Consider the following 21,269-nt stretch of genomic DNA (forward strand, 5'->3'; position numbering starts at 1 on the left):
ACAACCTTGGCTTATGACTCGCCGGGTACGATTCAATCCCAGCCTGTTTGCGTGGCAATATGATGACAGGGAGAAAATAATCAGGGCATGGCAACTGATATTTCGGTTCTGCCCACAGCCTTTCACGCCGCGTCAGAGGTGCCCTGCGTTTGCTTGGGGTGTTTGCGATCTTCGGACACCCCTTGGCGGAGAGCCCGAATGTGGAACAGCCCCACTCGTGTCCGGCTGTAGAGCCGCGCTGCAGGACGTGCAATTCCCTGACAATTCATCGTCCCCAAGAACACTGCCGTTCTGAGCCTCGTGCATGGAGCCTGGGCTACCTAACCCTGTTTGCTTTTACATCCCACGATGGGGTGCATTTTGGGGGGAAGCTGCAGCCAGGGGGAACAAGGCAGTGAGCGGCAAAGCAACATAAGGGTCAGTCAGCCCTGTCGAAGCTCTGATATCAGATCATCAACATAACAACGCCGCTGAGAGCCTGGCCACCGTCGATTCTTTGGTGTGTTGGCATTGTTCTATTCTGCAAAGTTGAGATCGTGGGCCGTTGGCATCTCGCACCCCCCCTCTCTGTGCCATCGAGCATCTTTCTTCTCAGCCATGTGGGCCTGCGGTCATAGCCACAGACTCCGGGCTGTCAAAGTTCCCATCTAACCATCAAGCGTCTAGGCACTCGCAGGGAGTGGATGTCTTTCAAGTGAAGATGCGCTGAGCTTTGCCAGTCTCGTCGTTAGTTGCGAAAAGAAGGATGCCAAGCCACCTAGGTAGGTGGTGGGCAGAAGCAGCCATGGCCCGAGCTTCGTCCGAATCTTGTGTGATGCATTCGTAGGCACAAAGTGTGTTAGTTGGGTTCAGGGGTCGAAAACATCAGATGAGAGCAGAAAGGTTTGGAAAGGCCACAGCAGCTCAGCAAAACCGGGGAGCCTTGCTCCCGCTTTGACCTCTGTTGTCATGGTGTGAAACTTACCGGGGTGGTTGTGACTGCTAGGTGGAGGGGAGGGGTGTGGGCGGCGCTCTCGTTGCGCTTTGACATCTCAACACACAGTATGCCGTGTTGCAAACGCGATGTCTAATACGGCGTTTTCAACACAATGAGATGTGCGGGAGGCTGATCCAGAAAGATGACTCAGCCAAGGAGGTGTGCCAGTAGAATGATGAGTGTTCCTTTTTTACTTTGTTGCCGAGCACGGATCCTCTGTGCTCGTCCGCAACTTCCTTCAGCAACCTTTTGTACCACTGCGCCTCGGAACGGAGAACGTGTTGACAGGGCCATGCTACGTCGTTGCGCTGGCCATCAAGGTGCTTAAGGTTTCTAGCGGGACCTTGAAATGGAGCGTGTTCCGAGATATCTCGGTAATCATACCATGAGCGAGCCCTTTTTGCATAAGAGAGGCCAGGCGATCAGAGCTAGAATGGGAAGGAAGAACTGCAGAGGGCGGGAGCCTCCACTCCACTATTTGGAGTCCTCACAATCTATGATCGTGACGTCTAAAGCTCCTGGTCACCAGTGGAGCTGCGTAATCCACAGATCAATCCCAGCCCGGGTGGGGACTTCCATCCGTAAGCTTGGAAGAGTCGAAGCAAGTGAACTAGCTGAGGCCGTCGCGTCGCGCACCATGGTTGCGATCAATATACTGTGCAAGGTCGGCACCTGGTCTCCTGTGGGTGACGGCCCAGGCCGTAGGTTTGCAGAGGTCCGAGTAAAAGCATAGTTTGCAAGCAACAGCGAGGCTGAAGAGCTGAACAACTGGACAACGGTAAAGCTGGAAAAATCAGTGGCTGCTGGAGCCCGGCACTCAAGATGAAGCCGACTTGGCGGGTCCATGCTGGCGAACATTGCTTTTGCTCGCGATCTGAGATTTGATGGACATCTGAGCGCGAACGTCAAATAGAGACTCCGCGACAGCCCCTCGACCTTCAAGGGATTGACCAGTCATGAAAAGGGGAGGAACACGGTGCACCATGATCAATGTCGGTCAATGTCGGAACTGTCGAGGTGCGACATTCGCCAGATCATGTGCCGCTTCAGAGTTGAACAGCGTCTGAGGGTTTCAATACCAGTCCCAGACGGGTGTGAGGTCGTAGTCGTCTGTACAATTGTCTCGGATGTACAGATGCGTGCTGGCGCCCGGCAGCGGCGGCGGTAGCAATGTGGGGATGGTTGACGAGGGAAAGGACTCTCGAAACTGGGGCCGATCGGTGTTGGCCTCAGCATTGTGGGGGTGTGCGCGCTGTCACCACTCGGTTCCGGGAAAGATAACCAGCGATTCGCATCTGGACCAGCACGAGTGTCGTACCTGAAGAGGTCCCTGACGAGGAAGGGGAAGGGATCAACATGCCGCTCTGGTTTTTTTAAGCGACCCAAACCCGAATTGTGCGAATCAGCAGTTCGGTACATATCGGTCGAATAGCCCAGGAAGCAACATGCGTGCAGCCTGCCATGGCAAACAGGTAGGGTAGCACCTTGTACCGGCCATGCATTCTTTGGGCTGCGGTGGCAACCGTGAGTTTGGTGGTGGGCTTCACGGGTGTCTGGTCTGCTTCAGGTAGCATATAAACCATGATGAAAAGTAAGGTTTTCTTGCGAATGCGATGCTCAAGATGTTGAGCGGCATGAAGGACGCCACTAGGTTTGAATATTGTAAGATGCTGTCGGATTCGCGCTGTGACACGAAAGCTCTGCTGGCGCATCATGCCAATGCATCGTCCTTGGGTCACAGGGTAAGAGGACGGTTAAGTGCACGGTAGTGGATATGTGGGCAGAACGGTATCACTAGCACGAGCAGCAAAAGGCCGCGTTGCCTACCGTCGAAACCAAGTGCAGGTCGATGAGTAGCAGTGCTTTGACCTCGAAGAAACCACGGAACCTAGAAACGTAGAACAGCGGAGTGTACATGTGGTGGCCTCGTCAGACTGTTTCTCTTTCTTGATAGGAGCCAGTCGGCATGAAATCATTCCACGGTTGGGAACGGCCATGGGAGGCAAGCCATATGGCAAACAGCAGAGACACCAAACTGACGTTCAACAAGCAGATATCGCGTCACTGTACCGCTTTGGCGGCGTACCATGTTGAGCAGATGGTTGAGCTACTGAGGAGTGTGAGACCTGGGCGGGCCTTCCCCCGAACAGCGCGTACCTGCCCTGTCTTGCCTGTGCACTACAAGTACCTACCCCGTGCACGGCACTCTCTGCCGCCTTCCAGCCTGTCCAAATCAGGTGGCCCGAGTGCAATTCCAGAGGGAGGTGCGACCCTCAGCAGCTTGTCGATTTCGAGATTAGTGGAGACAGCAGCGTCCTGTCTTCTGCAGGTTTTGTTCAGAACCTTGGGGATCGATGCTTGCACCTGCCAGCCAGCAATATCCCTATTACAGTCCCTGCGAGCTGCCGGTTGATGGACTTTGATTGCTTGTGGAAATGCTAGCAAGGACAGAACAAAGACTCCACGAGCGCAGGCCGCCGAATCTAAGCACATGATGGGGCAGCTGGCACAGCACGACAGGCAACATGGTGGCAGATTCGTCAGGGAATCGTTTTTGATCCAATACGACGTCGGCCTACCGCGTCCATGCCACTGGCAAAGTTACCATACGGATCGAGGCAGGATCAGACGAGCATGGTACACCCCAGAAGCTCGCTTTATGGGGAGCGCTACCTTCTTCAACCGTGGGCGCATGGATTCTGGGCGAGCAGATTTACCGTTACAACCTGTCATGACTCTCAGCGCAACGTTGGTCAAGCACAACGACAACATGCATGTCGAGATCGAGCCCGCCGCCGATGCTAGGTCTTTCACGCCTACGTCAGTCTACCTCGTGGCCCCCACCACATCTCCCGGAATGTTGGCTGTTGGCTGTTGGCTGCTCCACGGCGCGTCGTTCGCGGGCGTTGTCGGTCTCGACTCGGATCTGCCCATTATAGGCCATGAAGCCGTGTCGCTCGCTCGCTCGCTCGCTCGCTTTCGCACGTCGCCTTTACATTGAGACAATTGCCCCTCCTCACACACAACAGACTTCCGCGTGGTAGAAAGCAGGGGGACAGGGCAATAAATCAACCCCCTTGTCGGAACGAGAGTGTAGCCATCCAATGCGGCTCTCGTGCCATTTCTCCTTCGGCATCATGAGGCACCTTATGGGGGTATAGGATACAAACATATTCACCGATCGGTGGGACCGTCGAGTCAGACTGTGCGATTTTGGCTGGTGCATAGTCGTACGGCGGACAAAGGCCGACCGCCTCTGCCCGCCGTTTTCGCAACTGTGTTACCTACAGCCCGATCCCTATCCCACCCCCGCCGCCCGCAAAGGAACCTTGGGCACGAAGGCTAGGACGACGGGGTCGGTGCGTCAACATGTCGTCCGGGGGGCTCGTGCGCAGCGCACCCCCTCGCTGTCAGGCTACTCTGTGCGGGTGCCTACTATACGCCTAGCTTCAGCTTCTCGGGCTTGACAGGCACTCGGCATGGGCGCAGCGATCTTTAGCAGTCTTTCTTTTCCCAAAGATCCACAGGCCGTTCAATAATCCCACGGAATACCAGGCCAAAGCGACAAGCGGGAAAGTGAGGCCATGAGAAGCAAAGCAAGCAGGGCAGAAAAGACTGACTGAGCAACCAGATGAATGCACCACGCTCATCAAGAGACAGGAGAGAGGTCCGAGGCTCCGTCATCTCAGTCCCGTGTTGGAGTGCGAACGATGCCGCAGCCACGATGCCGCTCTGACCCGACTGGCCTTGGTGCGAACCCTCAAGCAGTTGCATCAGGCCCAAGAACCGATCCGTTCTCCTCGCTGTCCACCTTTGGCAGACGTGCCAACGCAACAAACCAGGTGTGAGTACGATACACACCCACTACTTGTCCCGAGGTGGGAGGAGGGGCGTCCACGAGCTGGAGGCTGCCCTTCGCACGCCTCCATCACCGGATTTGTGGTCGTTGAGCACACCCCTAGTCGTGACAAGGCAGGCCGTGTCAAACGCCTTCCCACCCCTCATTCTACACGAACCCCTCCCTGGCCCGCTCAACCCCCCCCCCCCCAGTCAATGTCCACTGTCAAAGCCCCTCCATGGCTGAATGGGGGAATTTTCCCACTCGGTCCCATTGTCGCAGACCTGGGCAGTTAGTCCGTGGGAAACGTGAGAAGGGACCTCGACCCTGGTCACGGACATGGGACAAGGACCTTGCCTCCCGTCCAAGTACCTATCCCTCCTAACGGCCGTTTTTTGTTTTTCCTACGCTTCCTGATGCAAGCGCTGCCGTCATGGCTCAGACATGGACAGGGTCCATCACTCTGGGAATCCATCAAAATAATTACCGGCCTAAAACACCTGTGCTTTGCGCCTGGTCCTCACCTAGCATCCAGGTAAGGTAAGACCAAGTCGCTCCCGTCCATCCATTCCACCCCCCTCATATATAGCTCCTGGCGCCGCTCCCTTTTTCTCTATGGCCCTTATGCTTTGACGCCTCATTGACTTCACCTCGGTGGACATTGTACCATCTATCCCTCACAGGTCGAGCATTTTGCATGCTTTTGACTCGTCCTCTGCTTTTCTAAGACCCTCCTCATATTATCACGCTCGACACATCCATACGCTGCTGTCACGCTGTACATACGCCGTGGCAAGGCACCTGACCTCGTGTCAACTCGCGAACCATCTCATCACTGCAGGCGATCAGTGCCTCTTTGATCGCTGCTCTCAGTATCAAAGCTGACGCCAAGCTCCACGTACGGATCAGTTCCCGCCACCCTCACCGCAGGCCATGAGCTCAGAACACTGTAGCTGACCCATAACCAGACAACCCACAGCACTGCTGGTTTTGCCCATCATGTGCGATTTCACCAAAAATTACTACATTTACACGTCGTGTATCGACCCTGGAGCGCATTTCTTCAGGACTTCTACCGATGGTAGCCACAAGCGATCATGTGTCAAAGGACCTCATGAGCGCTATATCGTGGTTCCCGGCGCCTGCCCCCTCTGCGGTGGTTAAAGCTGACCACGACATCGATTTGTGGTATTCAAGCAACAAATAACCCAATGTTATCGACTCATCCGCAGTTGTTGCCTCTCCGGACAGGAAGTAACCGGTTCGCGACGTCACTGACACATCGTACCCGAAACGATCTCAAGTCACCAACCATTTTCGCGGGAGTTTATGCTTTTTATTTTGGCAAGGAGTTCAGGGGAACATTTCGGAGCATTTTGTACTCTCCGATTCGTCAAGTCGTGCAACACTCACAGACTTACTGGCGTTCATCATTCAGCGAACATTTTCTCTTTTCGGGCACAAGCCTGTGCGTTTGGTATTTTTTTCAGTCACAAAGACATTGCTAGTTCGGAGCAGCTCGCCATCGAACAACAGAGCCGGATCTCGCTTGATGATGGGATTCGGGCCGAGCTTCGGATTCGGCATCGAAGAGGAGGGAAGTGATGGAGGGGATGTAGGACGGCGAGTCATCGGCGACGTTTGTGCTTTCCGCTATACGACCCTGCAGAGCAGACCCTAGCCGGATGCAAGCTCAAAGACTCCAAAATTCAGGGAATGCGACAGTCAGGCATGCCCTTGGACAGGAGAATTCAGGTTCCGGTAATAGGACTTGATAACACGGGCTTCGATTTGTTATAGGTCAGGGTGGATTTGTATCCAGACTTGCTGGGGGCAAACCGGGAAGCACTCGGGAGCCTGAGGGCAAGGAGGTGATAATCAGACGTCGACGAGCGAAACCAAAAGAAAAAAAAAACAACGCACGCGCGCCTCTCTTCGGAGCAAGATGCCTGCTTTTCCGTCCTAACAGACCAACCCCCCCTTATCTGCTTGCCAATCTTGTTTTCTCTGCCCATGATGTTCGGTGGTGTGCCCGGTGGCTTTCCTTGCCCGGACCCCGCACATTGACAGGCTTATTGCGGGCTGACGCTGAACAGATCACGACAAGCTCGCTCCCCCAGCAACCCCTGTCACCCACACGAGGGATCTGATATCAGGGCAGCATGGGCGCTTACAGTTCACAACCAGTCCAGCATCACCCATGGTCTACTATTTCGTGTCTCTGGCCACCTTGTGCCCGCGTTCCGATGTACAACATCGAGCTCAAGTGCTCACGGCACGACGAATCTCTGTCGAAGTGAACCAGCTGTCTGGCGTAGCTGGGAGCCTCGAGAGCCTGTGTGCTCTTGGCGGGGAACGACAACAGCGGCGACGGTTCCAAAACGGCTTTGTATCTGTTATGACCCTGTTGGGCTGTTTGCAGAACCATACTGCACGATGACTGGAACCACGAATGCGGACAGTGCGCTGCGTCAGTGGGGAGGACTATGCGCAGCGATGACCGTCTGGGGCAAGAGGTTGCGAAAGAGGGCTGGCAGGTCCCGAAAGGGGCGGGAGTGAAGATTGTGGATGGTATAGCAGAGCCGCATTATACCTCTGCCCCCCCCCCCGTGACTCGGGTGAGAAAGGGTTACCCTGGCCGGATCGGGGTCATGATGATGATACTCTTTTCTTTTCTTTTTTTTCTTCTTCTTCTTTACACATGCGTATCTCTCCATCATAGCTTGCTGTCCAGGGATCATCGCTACAGCTGATGACACATATATACATCACTCCATTTTCACCCCAAGCTGACCGGCCACCAGGGCTGAAGGAATCGGGGGACGGGGATATTGGCCAGTGTCTTGAGCTGTAGGCGGGGGCAGCTGTCATCGTGGAAAGACACATTCCACGGTCTCATGGCCGGTCCCGCTAATACTGCGGCGCAACGAGAGGGGGCCCGGGGGCGGGCGAGAGGGGCTGCCCTCTTGTCTTCGCCTTGTTGATGGGCGAATGGCTGGGTGGCAGCTAAGACAACGACCGCCTCATTGTCTTAGCAAGACGAGCATGATACCTGAACATCGCTGTCTGCTCCCCACTACTGGGCGACGGCTACAACCAGCAGTTTTGTCAACGCTTTGTCAATAACTTCACAGTTTGCCGGGGAGTCGGACCTGTCAATACTTCCATGGCCCCCCAGCACAGAGAAGAGAAGGGGGTTGAAGAGGAAGGGGGGGTGGGAGACTACACGCAGGCCCACCTTGTGATTGAGGAAAGTGAACATATTGACGTGTTGGTCGCTTCCTTTCTCCCTTACGTACTTTGCCTTCTTAGGTGCCTTGCCTTCTTAGGTGCCTCGCCAAAACCAACACAGCCCACGCCCCCTCCCCGAAACACCAAAGATAGCTGTTGTTGGCGGCCCAGGCCTTTGCGGTGCAGACGGCTGACCGCCCGAGCCGTACCGCGGGACCCTTGCGTATCTCACGTCGGGTCTAAGCGCGTTGGGCGATATTCGATTCCTCCTTCAGCCCACGCACGGCATGGAACGCAACTGTGGCTCTCGATCGGGGACATGCAGCAGTATTTGCTTTTTTTCTCCAGTCGCGAATCGACTGGAGAAGAGGACCCCGATACACAGATCACAGACAGCCGCGCGCCCGAGTAGAAGAGGCCCGTGAGAGACAATTTTAAAACATGACGGGATGACAAGGCGATTGACAGAGGGGCCCCCAAAAAAGGCGGGCGGGTGGTAGGCAGGGGTGGTGGTGATCGAGAGGGGTGTGTGTTGTGCGCGCGCCTCCGTGTGCTGTGCATATGCGTGGCCCCCCTTCTCCTGGAGCTGCCTGCAGGCGCCACCTGTGTCTGTGTCTCGCAGTTGGGACCAAGAAGCAGACCAAGCCAGAGAAGAGACGTGGATGCGAGACGGCAGGTCTCAGCCTGGCTTGTTCGCGATGCCTGTACTTGCAAACATGGCGGAGAAAGTACCTTCAGATGGGCAGACGAGGCTGCTTCTGCTTGATCGACGTGTGATACACCAAGGTCTGGACCAACTGGAAGTGGCGATGCCCAGTTATTCCCGAGTCTTGTTCTCCACTCAGCCCGCTTGCGAGATGAGGGGCCGTTGCGATATGGAGGGGTGCCGGCCGGCAGCTCACCAGAGCAGGATCAAGGCGATGCAGGTTTGCCCCATCACGATGAAGCAGCATGAGGGTCACGAGCTGTGACTTGGTTTCGAAATCGGGCCAGAGGACTACGTTCAGACTACCTTAGTTTCTCGTAGCCGAGCAGAATGCAGTGGCAAACCAAGCAAAAGCCAGCAGTGTTGGTTTTGAGGTCAAGGCTGAGAGTGCAGACGATCGTCGTTTCTGCGCCATGATCGGCTCCTGGGTCCAGGTCAGGGGCAGTAGCTTTGCGGCGGCTCTCCCAGCGCACTGCTTTGTCCAGGGCTCTTAAGTATGTCTGCGCGAGGGGCGCGGCTTCTCGTCCCACGCCCGTTCAATGCGGCGGCCTTCTCGTTCGTCATCGCGTGCCCTGAAGACTCGTAGACGGACCAAACAACGGCGTCCGCTTCCCGTCGTCACGTTGATGAGGACGTCAGAGGCTAGAAGGCTTAGGGCACAAGCGCTGGGAGGCTAGACCCGCTGGTTTGATACGAGGCTCTGTGGAATACGTCCGATCATGCGCTTGCAAGCGCCATCGCAAGCCAACGGGCCTCGCAGCTCGCATCGCTTAAGGGAGAGTTACCAGTGCTCCTGTTAAGCGAGCGAATGTGACAGCTACTATTTTGCTGTTGTTGCCTTACCCGGCCCCCAGGGCAGTCGGCTGGCCTAGTGAGGGGCTAGGAGCTAGGGCGCGGGCTCGGACGTGCGCTTGCAGGCATCCGTCTGGATGGGCCGCCTCGCCGCTCGGAGCCCACTGCACATGAGATGGGGTGTGGATGGGCCATGTCAGATCGTGACGGTTGTCGCTTTTAGTACTTCGTTCATTCTCCTACTGACGTGCGGGCGCGTCTCTGATCGATATGAAGTTTGACAAATCAGCTCCACAAGGCTTGTACATGTAGACCACACTACCGCGGGAGAAATGGTCACGGTGGCCACACTTTCCCTCCAGCTCTCTCGCGATGCTCCGCGTTCCTGTAAGCGACGTTGGCGACGGCGGCGGCACCGAAACCCAACGTGGCCTGGCCAAAACCTATGCTGCCCATTGCCGCAGGGAATTCTTTTTCTTTTTCCTCCCGGTGGGGCCCAAGAATTGCCCATCTCGCCGCTGTGTTTAGTTGTCCCAGTTGAGATGGGCGGGTTTGAGGTTACTTCGCGTCGCCGTCTTGTCGTCTGAAACTTACGAAGAGTCCCGTCCCATATTCTTCTCCTGGTCAGCATTCTCCCCTCAGGTTCCTTTTGTACACCAATCCATAGACGAGTGAAAGAAGAAGCTTGCTTTACAACGTGTATGTGCCAACGTTCAAGCCAAGCGATAGCCGGTTTTTTTTTTTTTTGAGGGGAAGGGGGGGGGGGGGGGGGGGGCAGGACCAGATCTGCCGCTCTCTCGATGACCGAAGCATGCGTCAGCCGTAACGGAGTTGAGAAAACTGCTTTAGCAGGCGACGGTGCGGCGCCCATGGAGAGCCCGGCCACTGTGCATATGTAAGTTCGGTCTTTAGTGCCATTTGTGACGCTGGAGTCCAAAGAGCTCCACCTCCTCTGCCGCTCCTCAGCCTCGGAGGGAGAGGAAAGGGGGGGCGTGCAATGTTGCCGCAGTGGGTTTATGGGCCTTGTGATTCGGAGCAGCTCAAATGTGCATGGACGCCCTTACTGGCATATGGATGATTTAACTTTCGCCACGTGAGTCGTCTCTTAGCTCCAGACTTTGGTGCTCACCCATAACGCATGAGAAAGGGAGACGTTCGGAGGTCTTACTCCTTTCGTGTGTGTGACTGTCGACGGAAATGCGCGTTTCGTGGTCCGGCCGGATGAGTGTTCAGCCTCATGAATTAGACGATTCGAAGGTTCCGAATGGCCGTCCAGCTCGGAGGCCAAATCATTCTTCCTGTAAGTCTCTTCACATGGCAGGGTGCCTTTGGCGTCCTGTATACCCTCCAGAATCTCATGCACACGTCGAGTCTCGATGAATAAGCGACGTGGAGAAAGAAGAGTCCATGCATGATCGTTCAACGCTGTCAGGTATCGGCAGGGACAAAAGTCTTGTTGGTTGGTAACCAGGGTTCATGGCGATTCAAGTTGCGACTCCATGCTGCGGCAGACGATGCTACGCTGCCAACAAGGCTCCCAGATGTGTCCTTTGCCAGCTCTCGCGTCGTGTTGAGGTGATCCGGGCATTTTGTGAGGTAGCTTTGCTCCCCTGAACTGACAAGACGCCCTGATCATCCGTGTGTCCAATGTCTATTTGGTTGGAGCCCTTTGGGTGGTGCTGTCTCGTAGTATTCTTCACGAGTGATTGAGTCAGAGGGACAACTGGTCGTTCAGAGTTTTCGTGTGCATTTACATCGATTCAGGGCGCGAAGGGTTTCGTATGCATCTACTGTGCAATGACAAGGCTGTGCCTTGATAAAGGTGACGGATGCAACGTTGATAATAGGGGCGGGCGAAAACGCGTTAAACCTTATTGCCAAATTTGGCCAAGGTTTTGACACTCTCGGAATTCGCGGATGAGGAGACGAGACGAGACTTTTTCTGATGTTGCCAATCTTCCTGAGTTCCTGAGGTATACTGCGTGCCCCCCACACCCAATGGAGCGACATGACAGCCACTTGCTGTAGACTCTCGTGTACATGAGCCTCCAGAGGTATGTTCGCCTGACTTGGTGTTGTTGAAGACATGGCATCCCTCGGTGCATATTGGGGGGTTCTTGAGGATCGCCAGCCGCTGTTGATGTGGCACTCAAGCTGGCAATATTGCACCCATGACTCGAGCAATCTCGTCGGAAGACTACGCTGTAAAAGCGTGAAGAAAAGAGTGGATTGTCGAGTTTCAATGCTTCTTCGTTCGAAACAATGCTTCCATGGAGTTGATTTGTCCTGGGATGGTATACGGGAAGTGTCGTCAGCCCTGGTGTCCCAACAAGAGACATTGCGGTCCTCGGTGAGTGCAGTCGCGCTGTCCCGGCCGGTGAACCCACCGAAGAAACCGCTAATGAACCCAGCGGGAAGTACCGCGCCCCGCCTGCTATTGCTTGCCCTCCGCCTCCCTTTGAGCATCTGCCGAACTTAGATCCTGCCACTTCCCCGCTGCCTAACAGCGCGTGTCGGCCCCAGGTACCTGAACCCTGCGCTGCGGGCATTCGCAACGATCCGAATCGCGACTCGCGACGAGTCGCCAGGCTGACGACGCTCGCAATTGTTCATGAGCACCATCCTCCCATCCGCGATCGCAACTACGGCATCAGGCTCTGCCACAACAAGTTGACCAAGCTGTTGCAGACTAGTCTGAAGACTGTTCGCCATGGGTTTAGGTGTGCTCGAGTCGAAGACTCTCGACCATGTTCCTGGTATGCTTGTGGCCTCAATTCCCATCTCCTCGCCGTCTGACCACGCCGGATGCCAAGGAACACGCTGTTTGATGATGGCACCGACTGACATCTGGTGGTACAGGCACGACGCGATACTACGATGACCCTTCGCAGCCTCAGCCGGCCAACGGTGCCAATCGCGGGCTCAAGGTCGACGACAGCGGTCCAGTACCCATCATCCTGGTACCTCTCCTAATCCCATGGACTTCGATCGCCCTGGCTGACGAGTGCGACAACAGATCCCCCAGCCCTCTGACGACCCGAACGATCCTCTGAATTGGCCTTTGTGGAAACGCGATCTCATCACCTTCGTCCTCTCTGTCACCGCCATCTTTGCGACCGCCCTCGGTCCCATATTGGCTGCCAACACTGTCACGCTCGCCCTTATTTTTGGCACGACATTCACCCGCATCGCTATCCTGACAGGGTACTTCCTCCTCGGCGTTGGTGCTGCTGCCGTTTTCTTCGTCCCGTCCGGTCGTATCTGGGGCAAGCGTCATCTGTTTATCTTTGGGGCCGTCGTTCTGGTAGCCTCGTCTGCCTGGGGCGGCTCCGTCGGGACCAACTACGAATCCTTCATCGGCGCCCGTGTTGTCCAGGGCATCGCATGCTCACCCTATGAGACCCTTGTCAACGTTGCCGTTGGCGATCTGTACCCCGTCCACCAGCGTGGCCTTCGCATGGCCTTCACGAACCTGGCGGTCTTCGGCGGTGCCTTCTTCACACCGATTCTGGTCGGCAAGATCACCCACAGCATCGGCTGGGAATGGACATTCTATCTGACCGCAATCTTCTGCGCCATGTCGCTCGTGGCCGTTTATCTCATGTGTCCCGAGACCGCCTATCGCCGTGACATGTCTCTTAACACGGACATGATTGCTGAGGACGATAAGACTCACCTCGAAAAGCTGTCGCCAGGTCTGGATGCTGACCCCAGCATCACCAGCGACGGTGGCGCGGATGGAAAGCTGCCGGATTCTGCGACAGTCTCTCCTGCGCGCGCTACGTCACATGATGCGAGTTACCGCGGCGCGGACACGCCCAAGAAAACATACATTGAATCCCTTGCACTCTTTGACGGCAGGAAGACGGACGATTCGTACCTCGACCTGCTTTTACGACCTTTCGCTCTGTTCGCCCACCCGGCCTTCATCTGGGGATGCCTCATTCAAGGCACCATGATCGGCTGGACAGTCTTCATCGGCGTCATCGTCGCCGCCGTCTTCCTCGGACCTCCTTTCTTCTGGAACGAGGTCAGCGCGGGTTACGCCTACCTCGGTCCCTTCATCGGGGCCCTGGCAGGTTTTGCTATTGCTGGTGCTCTTTCCGACTGGAGCGCCAAGTACATGACGCGCCTGAACAAGGGCGTCTACGAACCTGAGTTCCGCATCGTTCTCGTACTTCCCATGTTCATCATCGGCGGCATTGGGCTGTACGGATTCGCCCTGACGGCTGGCGAGATCCTGGGTGGCAAGTATCACTACTCCGTCCCCCTCATTTTCTTCGGCTTCGAGGTCGCCGGCATGGTCATCGGGGCCGTGGCGAGTTCTCTGTACATTGTCGACGCGTATCGCGATCTCGCTATTGAGGGCTTTACCTCCATGATTATCTTCAAGAATTTCTTCAGCTTTGCCCTCACGTGGACTGCGTACGACTGGATTATCCAAGGCGGCGTCCGCAAAACGATGCTGTCCATCGCCAGCGTCCAGGTCGTCATCTGTGCCATGAGCATACCAATGTGTAAGCCAACTTTGTTCCCGGGCGTTTTATCACGAGGGTTTGGTACTAATAGCGAGCAGATATCTATGGCAAGCGAGTGAGAGCCTACTATCACAAACACGACATCCTCTACTTGACAAAGAAGCTCGCGGGACGCTAAGCTGGCAGACGTGGTCAGGCCGAGGCTGTGCTTGCAGTACTAGTCGAGTTAACTCTTTAGACATCTCTTATGTTGATCTTTTTCTTGTTCTTTTGTGAGCAGGAAAGCTGTGGCTTCTCCTCTGCAGAGCATGCTCCGGCTAGCGGCTAGCTCTTATCATAGATGCTTGCTCGGCCCTGATTTGGCGCGGCGCCTGGTGTGATAGATATACTCAAAGTTTGACTGGAACCTCCGACGACGTCGGCCAAGCCCTGAAAGTTGTGTTCTACGACCGATGGCGTGAGAGTGAAGCCTATTAGTCCCTGAGAAAGAAGTCCCGTCGTTACACCACAATGTTTGAAAGCACGTCGTCCATCTGCACCGTGGTGCATGACCGCACACCTTACAATGCATGCATGGGGCACTGGTACATACCCGATGTTCTCGAACAGGCCGCAGGCCTTGGCTAGAACGATTGAAAGGGACAACAGGCCGTTGTGTACACGTCTACCACAACCATAGCCTTGAATGTGGGAGAGTCCCAATTGCCACGCCTTGTCACGTGTCAGCTGCACACCAAACTGTTGGTGATCAACATAACGTTTCTCCCCACAAGCCCCCCTTGGCGTGGCGAATTCTCATCGACGATCTGGACGCCCATAACCCTGGGACTGATCGATGTCTTCTCCCTTGAATGATAGTCCCATGGGTGATATAGAAATCGAGATGCCGGAACGGGCCGCCACTCCTCATTCTCCCTTCCTCGGGGACGACGAGCGGCACAGCGCCTGATCATGATGGGCGCGGTCTAGGCAATTCTTGCTTTCGCGGGCCAGACTCATCCACGGCGGTCAGCTGGATGTTTTCCTCCGTCAGCTCGCAGCACTACTGTAGGATGAACCCTCTTGACCCTCCCAGACTAAGTGAGCTAATGCGAGGCATGGACGACGCCCTCGTCCTCGAGCCACTCCGATACCCGGGGCGCGAGGCCCCCAGCAGATTTCGCCATCTGTCCACCGCTAGATGCACCCAGGGACCTGGCAAAATTTGAAATGAGGCCAAACGGCCATTGCGACCTTTCGAATCCCCAAGTCGGCCAGTGGCAACGCGCATATCGCCCCGAGGTCTGGGCCAGAGGACACGGAGGCAGGCCCGGCAGCCGAAGCAAGAAGTCAGATGGGTGTGTGACCGCCTGGTCCAGGAGTCTGCTCAAGCCCGCATCCCCATCGCCATGGGGTTGCTTCTGGACCCGAGGCCCCGGACTCGAAACCTGGAGGCTTGCTATGCAGAGGTGTGGGGGATGATTAGCCGGCATCCCGACGCCGATGCGCCGGATCCCACAGTCGATTTTGCGTTACATGGTGCGAGGTCTGTGGCCATGTGGCTGGCTTGCCAGTACTGGATTGTCTTTTGGATGTAGAGCAGCCGGGTTGGCATAGGCCCGCCGTCGTTTGGTACGAAGTTTCCAACATTCACGGTAGCGGGAGGAGCGGGCGGTGCGCCAGGATGTTGAATATTTTGACGCTATGTTCAGATAGATGATGTCTGAGTGCCATAGATACGATTCAGTGAGCTACTCGAATGCATAGCTCTATTCTCGCCTTGAGCGAGGTGTGAGGTTCGCATCCGTACCTAGGGATCTACCTCATCGTGCCATGCTCTTGAAAGGGTGAGCCGGATTGTCTCCCCGTTGCTCCTGCCGTCACCGCGCCCGCGTTCGCCGGCTGCCACTTCAGGTAGAGCAGGCACCTCTTGAGCAACAAGGAAGGCGTCACTGGAGTAGTGGTTAACTCGTTGCCCTCCCACAGTAGAGAGGCAGAAAGTGCGTCTTGCGCCCCGAAATGTTGAATGATTCACTGCTGACCAAAATTAATAGCACTGGTTCGAACCCGGTGTGACGCACACACACACCCCCCTTTTTGGTGGTTCCCACACCAGAATGGTCTCCTGGCGTGAGGAAATCTGGCGACGCTGCTGACCGGTCAGGTAGAATGGATCTCAGTGAGAATGATTTCGCTTGGTAGCGACGGCAACAAAAGTCAGAAGGCTGTGGAAAATGACAGAAGCACGGAAGGCGACCGAGTGATGACCGACGAGCGCCCCCCCCTGACCCCAGACAAAGAGAGCCGGTGTCCTGACATCCATGTGATATCGTGTCATTCAAGGGTCCGGAACAGATTGCCTGGCGCCGTAAAATGAGACGGCCTCCGAGCGCGATCCGACATTGGCGGTTGGGCGACGCAACACCCTCGCCCGTGTTGGTGCCCAACGACCAGAAGCCCCTGGGCGCAACAGCGCCGGCCAGGCTTCCTCAACTCACCGACCCCAGCAGCACCGGACAACAAACTCGACGATTTCACCTTGTTTCTTTGTTTACACCGCCAGGCCAGAGGCGGCAAGAGCTCTTCACGGCCGAGTCTCGGGCACGAATGAGCTGTGCTGGCCCATGTCTTTGGACGTCGCTAGCGGCGGAGGCGTAGGAGGCGTCGCCGATGCTCCGATCCTAGTGAAGCGAGTGTCTAGTGGTTTCGACGCAAAAAAGCTGTTGCTAGTCGGACGCGGCCTCCGGGACGTTCTGATTGGCGTCGAACCAGCGCACGACGCCGAGATTTGTTGTTTGTGTGATACGACAGGAACGACTAGTGAAGGAAGTAAAAGTGGTCCCGATGACTGCCGCATACTTGAAGCCATCAACAACAGCAGGGAGAAAGATGTTTGGCACACATCAATTCATTCCTAGCTGGCCTCGAACAGGCGCTTGCCTAGTCATGGGCGCTCTCTTCACGGCATCCTTGGGGAATTGAGCACAACACGCCCATTCTTGAGTGGACAGTGCCTTGCGGCTCGTTGCCGTCCAAGGCCGCCGCATCTCGCCTGGTGGGTTACCGAGCCTTCAAAGCGTGACCAGGTCAAGATCAGTTGGCGCAAGCACGGTGTATGTACATGACAAGGCTGGGATTGTCAGCTCATGTGTCTTAGTATCTCGGTGTTTCCTTCGGGGAAAGGGGGGCGGGCCATGGGAGCGTTTGCTCCAGCAGGAAGCGCGTGCGTCCCTCTTCCTGAGCAATGCGCACGAGGCTAGCGACCTCTGCTAGACCTTCAGGGACACGAGGCTGGCAGGCGCATGCATGCCTGGCCATGTCTACAAAGCAAGCGATGTCACTTGTGTTTCAGAATGCCGGCCAGGCCAAAACAAGCAAAACGAGAGAAAAGAGCAGAGCGGGCTGCCTTGTACTTACGCAAATGGATTACGAGCGGGCCTCGGGGTCTTTCGGTGGGGTGATGGTGCCGAGGCCCTTGGACGGAAGCCCTTGGACGGAAGCCCTTGAACAACGGAAAGCCTCGGGAGCATGCCGGTGCTTTGGCGAGATAACTGGCAGCAGATCGATCGATACTGATCCGTAGTTTGGGGTGAGATCGGGCGCGAGTAGTGCGCATCTTAAACGGCGGCCAAATCAGGACCCTGAGCCTATCAGGACTACTAATCAAGTGGTCCATTCACTCCATTACAACCTCTGAGCTGATCCAAGGTAGGTGGGTCAAGCTGCGAGGCATAGCGCTTGGCTTGGGCTGTCCGGACAGACGACACCAGGTACTTTACATACCTGCCTGGTAGGTAGGTAAGGTAGGTAGTCGTAGAAGGACGCCCCTCTCAGCACCTTTGACCGACGCTTTCCCTGTGTGGTCAAGGAGGTCGAGGAGGGGGACTTGCGCCGAAGGATAGGGTTGCGCTCCTGCTCCCCGGTGTTCCGCGTTCCCAACCGAGACCATCGACACTGCTTGTTCAGTAAACAGAGGAGCAGGGAAACGAAAAAATGTACCCCAGGAAGGCAGACGAAACGGAGGCCACACGCTTGACCCCCCGGGACTCGGACTTGGAAGAAATTGCCTCACCCTGTCCTTTGCGAGTCCCCGTGAGTCGACGGCGTCCCTTTGTCGCTCTCGTCCCCGCTGAACGACCACACGTCGTCAGCCGCCAGTCATCGTGTCTGGCCCGCGCTACCAGTCTGAGATGAGGTGACCCACCACAATGCTCCCGTATCAATTGCCCCTCGCACTGTTCCAGGTCCACGAAAGGCCCAACAGTCGCCATGCTATGCTGCACTTGGATGGGTTTCGTTTGTGGGACAGACGATCAATCGAAAGAGATTGCATGCGCTAACAAACAGCCGGCTTTGCCGTGTTGTGTGGATGGCTTGTTGGACGAGATCGTCAATGAACCACATGATTGAAGAGACCGGGCACTGCCAGCGGCAAGAAAATCAAACTGGTGATGTTGATAGGCGCCTGATGTTGGTTCGTGGGCTGACACTGTAGCAGGAGATCATCCTCAGGCTTTCTACACGACGCGGCATGCAAACTTGTCTTTATTAGGTGGACGACGGTCCCAGTGCCCCTCCTGCCCCCTCTTCTTTTAGCAAGCCTGTTCCTTGTTTCTCCCTTGGACGCTGCTCACTCTGGAGGTGCAGGTGGATGCCCTGGCGCACCCCTATGACGTCGCTAGTCTGAGGGGAAGTAACGTCATGTCGTTCCCCCCCTCCCTCAGAGCACCCCCCGCCTGCCTCGTCCCTGTCAAGTCTCTGGCTTGCAGCGAGTACCCAGCACCCAGAACCCAAGTGACAGCGACAAGACCCCTGGACTGCCGCACAGGGGTATCCGTTTAAGCTGCTTTTGCTGTGAGGGCGCTTGCCGGCCTACCATGTATTCGTAAAAACGGCCACAACGACCAGTCTCCCGTATAGAGGTGTCAAGGTGCGCCACTACCCACCTGGATATGAGACTTGGTGCACGGGCAGGTGCTGTCAACTGTTGCAACGTGGAGCACGCAAGCAAGCGCAAGCGCAAGAGCCCCTCTTGAAACGGAAGGTTCGACCACGGCAGCGACACACCTGCCAGCTCATCATCACGAGTACATCAGATCGAGCGCTTTCCGTCTAATAATCCATCCCTGTGCGAGCGGGCGCACACGCGCGCTCGCTTGCTTGACAGGCAGTGACACTGGACGTGCGAACTGCATCCAATCTCCCCTCCTCCCCCACACCTGTCAGCTGCCTGTTCTCAGCTTCTCAGCTCCCCCCTCCTCCCCCCCCCCCCCGCCCATCGTCATCTTCCCTGTGAGATTGAAAGACAGGATCTGCAGTGTCAATTCACGCCCTGTCGATGTACTATGATTCACTTCAGCATTCTTGTGCAACAACTTGATTTACATTTGCATCCGACCTTTGCTGATGCTCGAATGCTTGAAGCACACCCTGGACGGACATTTGAGTCGCCCGCTTCACGACGCTTCTTCAGGGTCATCTGGAGACTGAAGCGAAAACAGAAGCAGAGTAGAAGCAGAAAATGCTTCTAGCCGTGAACCCCTGGAATCCATGTTCGGCAAACACACCGGTCTGCTCGACATTCCCGGTCATCCGGCTCGCGGGCGGGGCGCGTGGACTTGACTTGACACGACTCATTTGACGCCGCCTCAACCTCGCTCCGTTCAGAGACGAGAACGGCATCCTTCAACTGCATCAGCCGCAGCTGCCACCGCCTCCGCGATATCGGTGGGTGCGCCTGGTATGTACCGAGAGTAGGGGAGAAACGGCCAACATCAGGCAAAGCGACGGGATATGGACAGGCCCCTCTCACTGGCAGCCCACTTTCGGCTTCTTTGCGCCGTAACGCTCGGTCACGACTCGCTTTGTCAGGCTCATACAACCGTCTCCGCGGAGGGGCCAAGGTGGGCGAAGCAGCAAGAACATAATGAAGGTGGCCAGGCCAGGCTGGGCCAGGCCCCGACTGGGAGTACTGGGCTAATAACATCTTGAGGATCAATTTTCGTGAACGCGGCGCAGGCTCGCCACCGCCAAACTTGAGGCATCGTCGATTGGCAGACATCTGGAAGGGCCGACACGCGAGGGCGCAAATGGCAACTCGAAGGTCACCAACCCATACTGTCCAGGTTGTTCGGATGGTCACGGTCAGTAGCAGCCCCTAGCGATGTACCCGCCGTGTGCGGTTCTGGGTCCCATGCGAGCGAAAGTCTCGGTCGCCGGGGGGGGGGGGGGGCGAAGCAAGCAAGCCTAGTCGACACTACTTGCCTGCACTTGCAGATGCCTTAACTTATTCGTAAGGCAAGCGCAGATCTCTTCCATCCGAGTGGGAGGTGTCCCCGGTCTTCCACAATGCTTGGCGGTCACGGTTGGCCATTCTGACCATCTCTTCAGCACAGACACAGCTCGCCGTACTTGGTACACACTGCACTGGCTCCTAGTTCTGATTCTGGGGCCAGGCTCCACGTTGCCTCTGGACTCCATCTTCCAGGCGCGGGCTCCAGCTCCAGGCGCTCCATGGCTCGGGCATGTGTCTCGTTCATTCAGGCAATGGGGTTCGGTTGTCATTACGGATCAGGTACCTGCAGACATGCTTCGGGCCTGCCCTGTTGTCGGGCGCCAGTTCTCAATTCTCCTACAGCCTCCGCCGCCGACTCTGTCGCGCATTGTACAGGACCCCCATCGGAGTCGGGCTCTCTTCCGCAATCCCCAGCCCCATACCAGCGCCGTCCGGCCTCCCTCACCTACAGTTGTCCCCCAGACCATGCCCGGATGAGGGTCAATTTTTCCCATCCCCCCTCTTACCAGTTACCCTCTTGCCCTTTTTTCTCACCACCAAGGGAAAAAAACACCTCGCTCCGTTTACGCCGATGTGTCCCGTGCCCAGGGCCCGACGTACCATTAATCGTGGTGGCTTCACACGCACACATACGCACACCCGCACCCGCACCAACTCTCGTCTTTAGTCCTGCCGCAGCCGCCGCCGCCGTTGCTGCCGCTGCCACCTCCACAACGACCCTTACCGGATTACCAGAACCAGACTCTGCACAGAGTTTCACCTGATATTTCGCAAGGCTGCCCACCTAACCCGACCCGGTCTCGCGCTGCCACCGTGACATGAACCCATTCTGGATTTGAGAGGACCGCTCAGACCCAGCAGCCGAAGGACGAAAGGAATTCATCGCCAAACTGCATTGGAGAGAGAGGACAGGAGAGGAGAAAGGGGAAGTCGAGCTGGCGACGCGAGGAAATTAGAAGCGCGCCCGCCAGGTT

The 21,269-nt window shown here is 56.3% G+C and overlaps 2 protein-coding genes and 1 non-coding gene across 3 annotated transcripts; all 3 read left to right on the top strand.

The window, feature by feature from the left end:
• Positions 1–3,707: 3,707 nt before the first annotated feature.
• D7B24_000106 (uncharacterized protein) lies at positions 3,708–5,978 on the top strand (the record flags this gene model as incomplete). Its single annotated transcript, XM_028634370.1, has 2 exons — positions 3,708–3,796; positions 5,783–5,978. The coding sequence occupies 2 exons, from the start codon at positions 3,708–3,710 to the stop codon at positions 5,976–5,978; spliced, it is 285 nt and encodes a 94-aa protein (XP_028499410.1).
• A 6,275-nt stretch (positions 5,979–12,253) lies between these two features.
• Positions 12,254–14,199, top strand: D7B24_000107 (uncharacterized protein; the record flags this gene model as incomplete). The annotated part of the gene is made up of 4 exons (XM_028634371.1): positions 12,254–12,299; positions 12,403–12,503; positions 12,560–14,060; positions 14,120–14,199. The coding sequence occupies 4 exons, from the start codon at positions 12,254–12,256 to the stop codon at positions 14,197–14,199; spliced, it is 1,728 nt and encodes a 575-aa protein (XP_028499411.1).
• Positions 14,200–15,946: 1,747 nt separating this feature from the next.
• Positions 15,947–16,080, top strand: D7B24_000108. Its single transcript has one exon. It is a non-coding gene; the product is annotated as a tRNA-Gly (tRNA).
• The last annotated feature ends 5,189 nt before the right edge of the window (positions 16,081–21,269 follow it).

The sequence above is a fragment of the Verticillium nonalfalfae genome, assembly GCF_003724135.2.
Source record: "Verticillium nonalfalfae strain VnAa140/NRRL 66861 chromosome Unknown scaffold_1, whole genome shotgun sequence".
NCBI classification, from domain to species: Eukaryota; Fungi; Ascomycota; class Sordariomycetes; order Glomerellales; family Plectosphaerellaceae; genus Verticillium; species Verticillium nonalfalfae.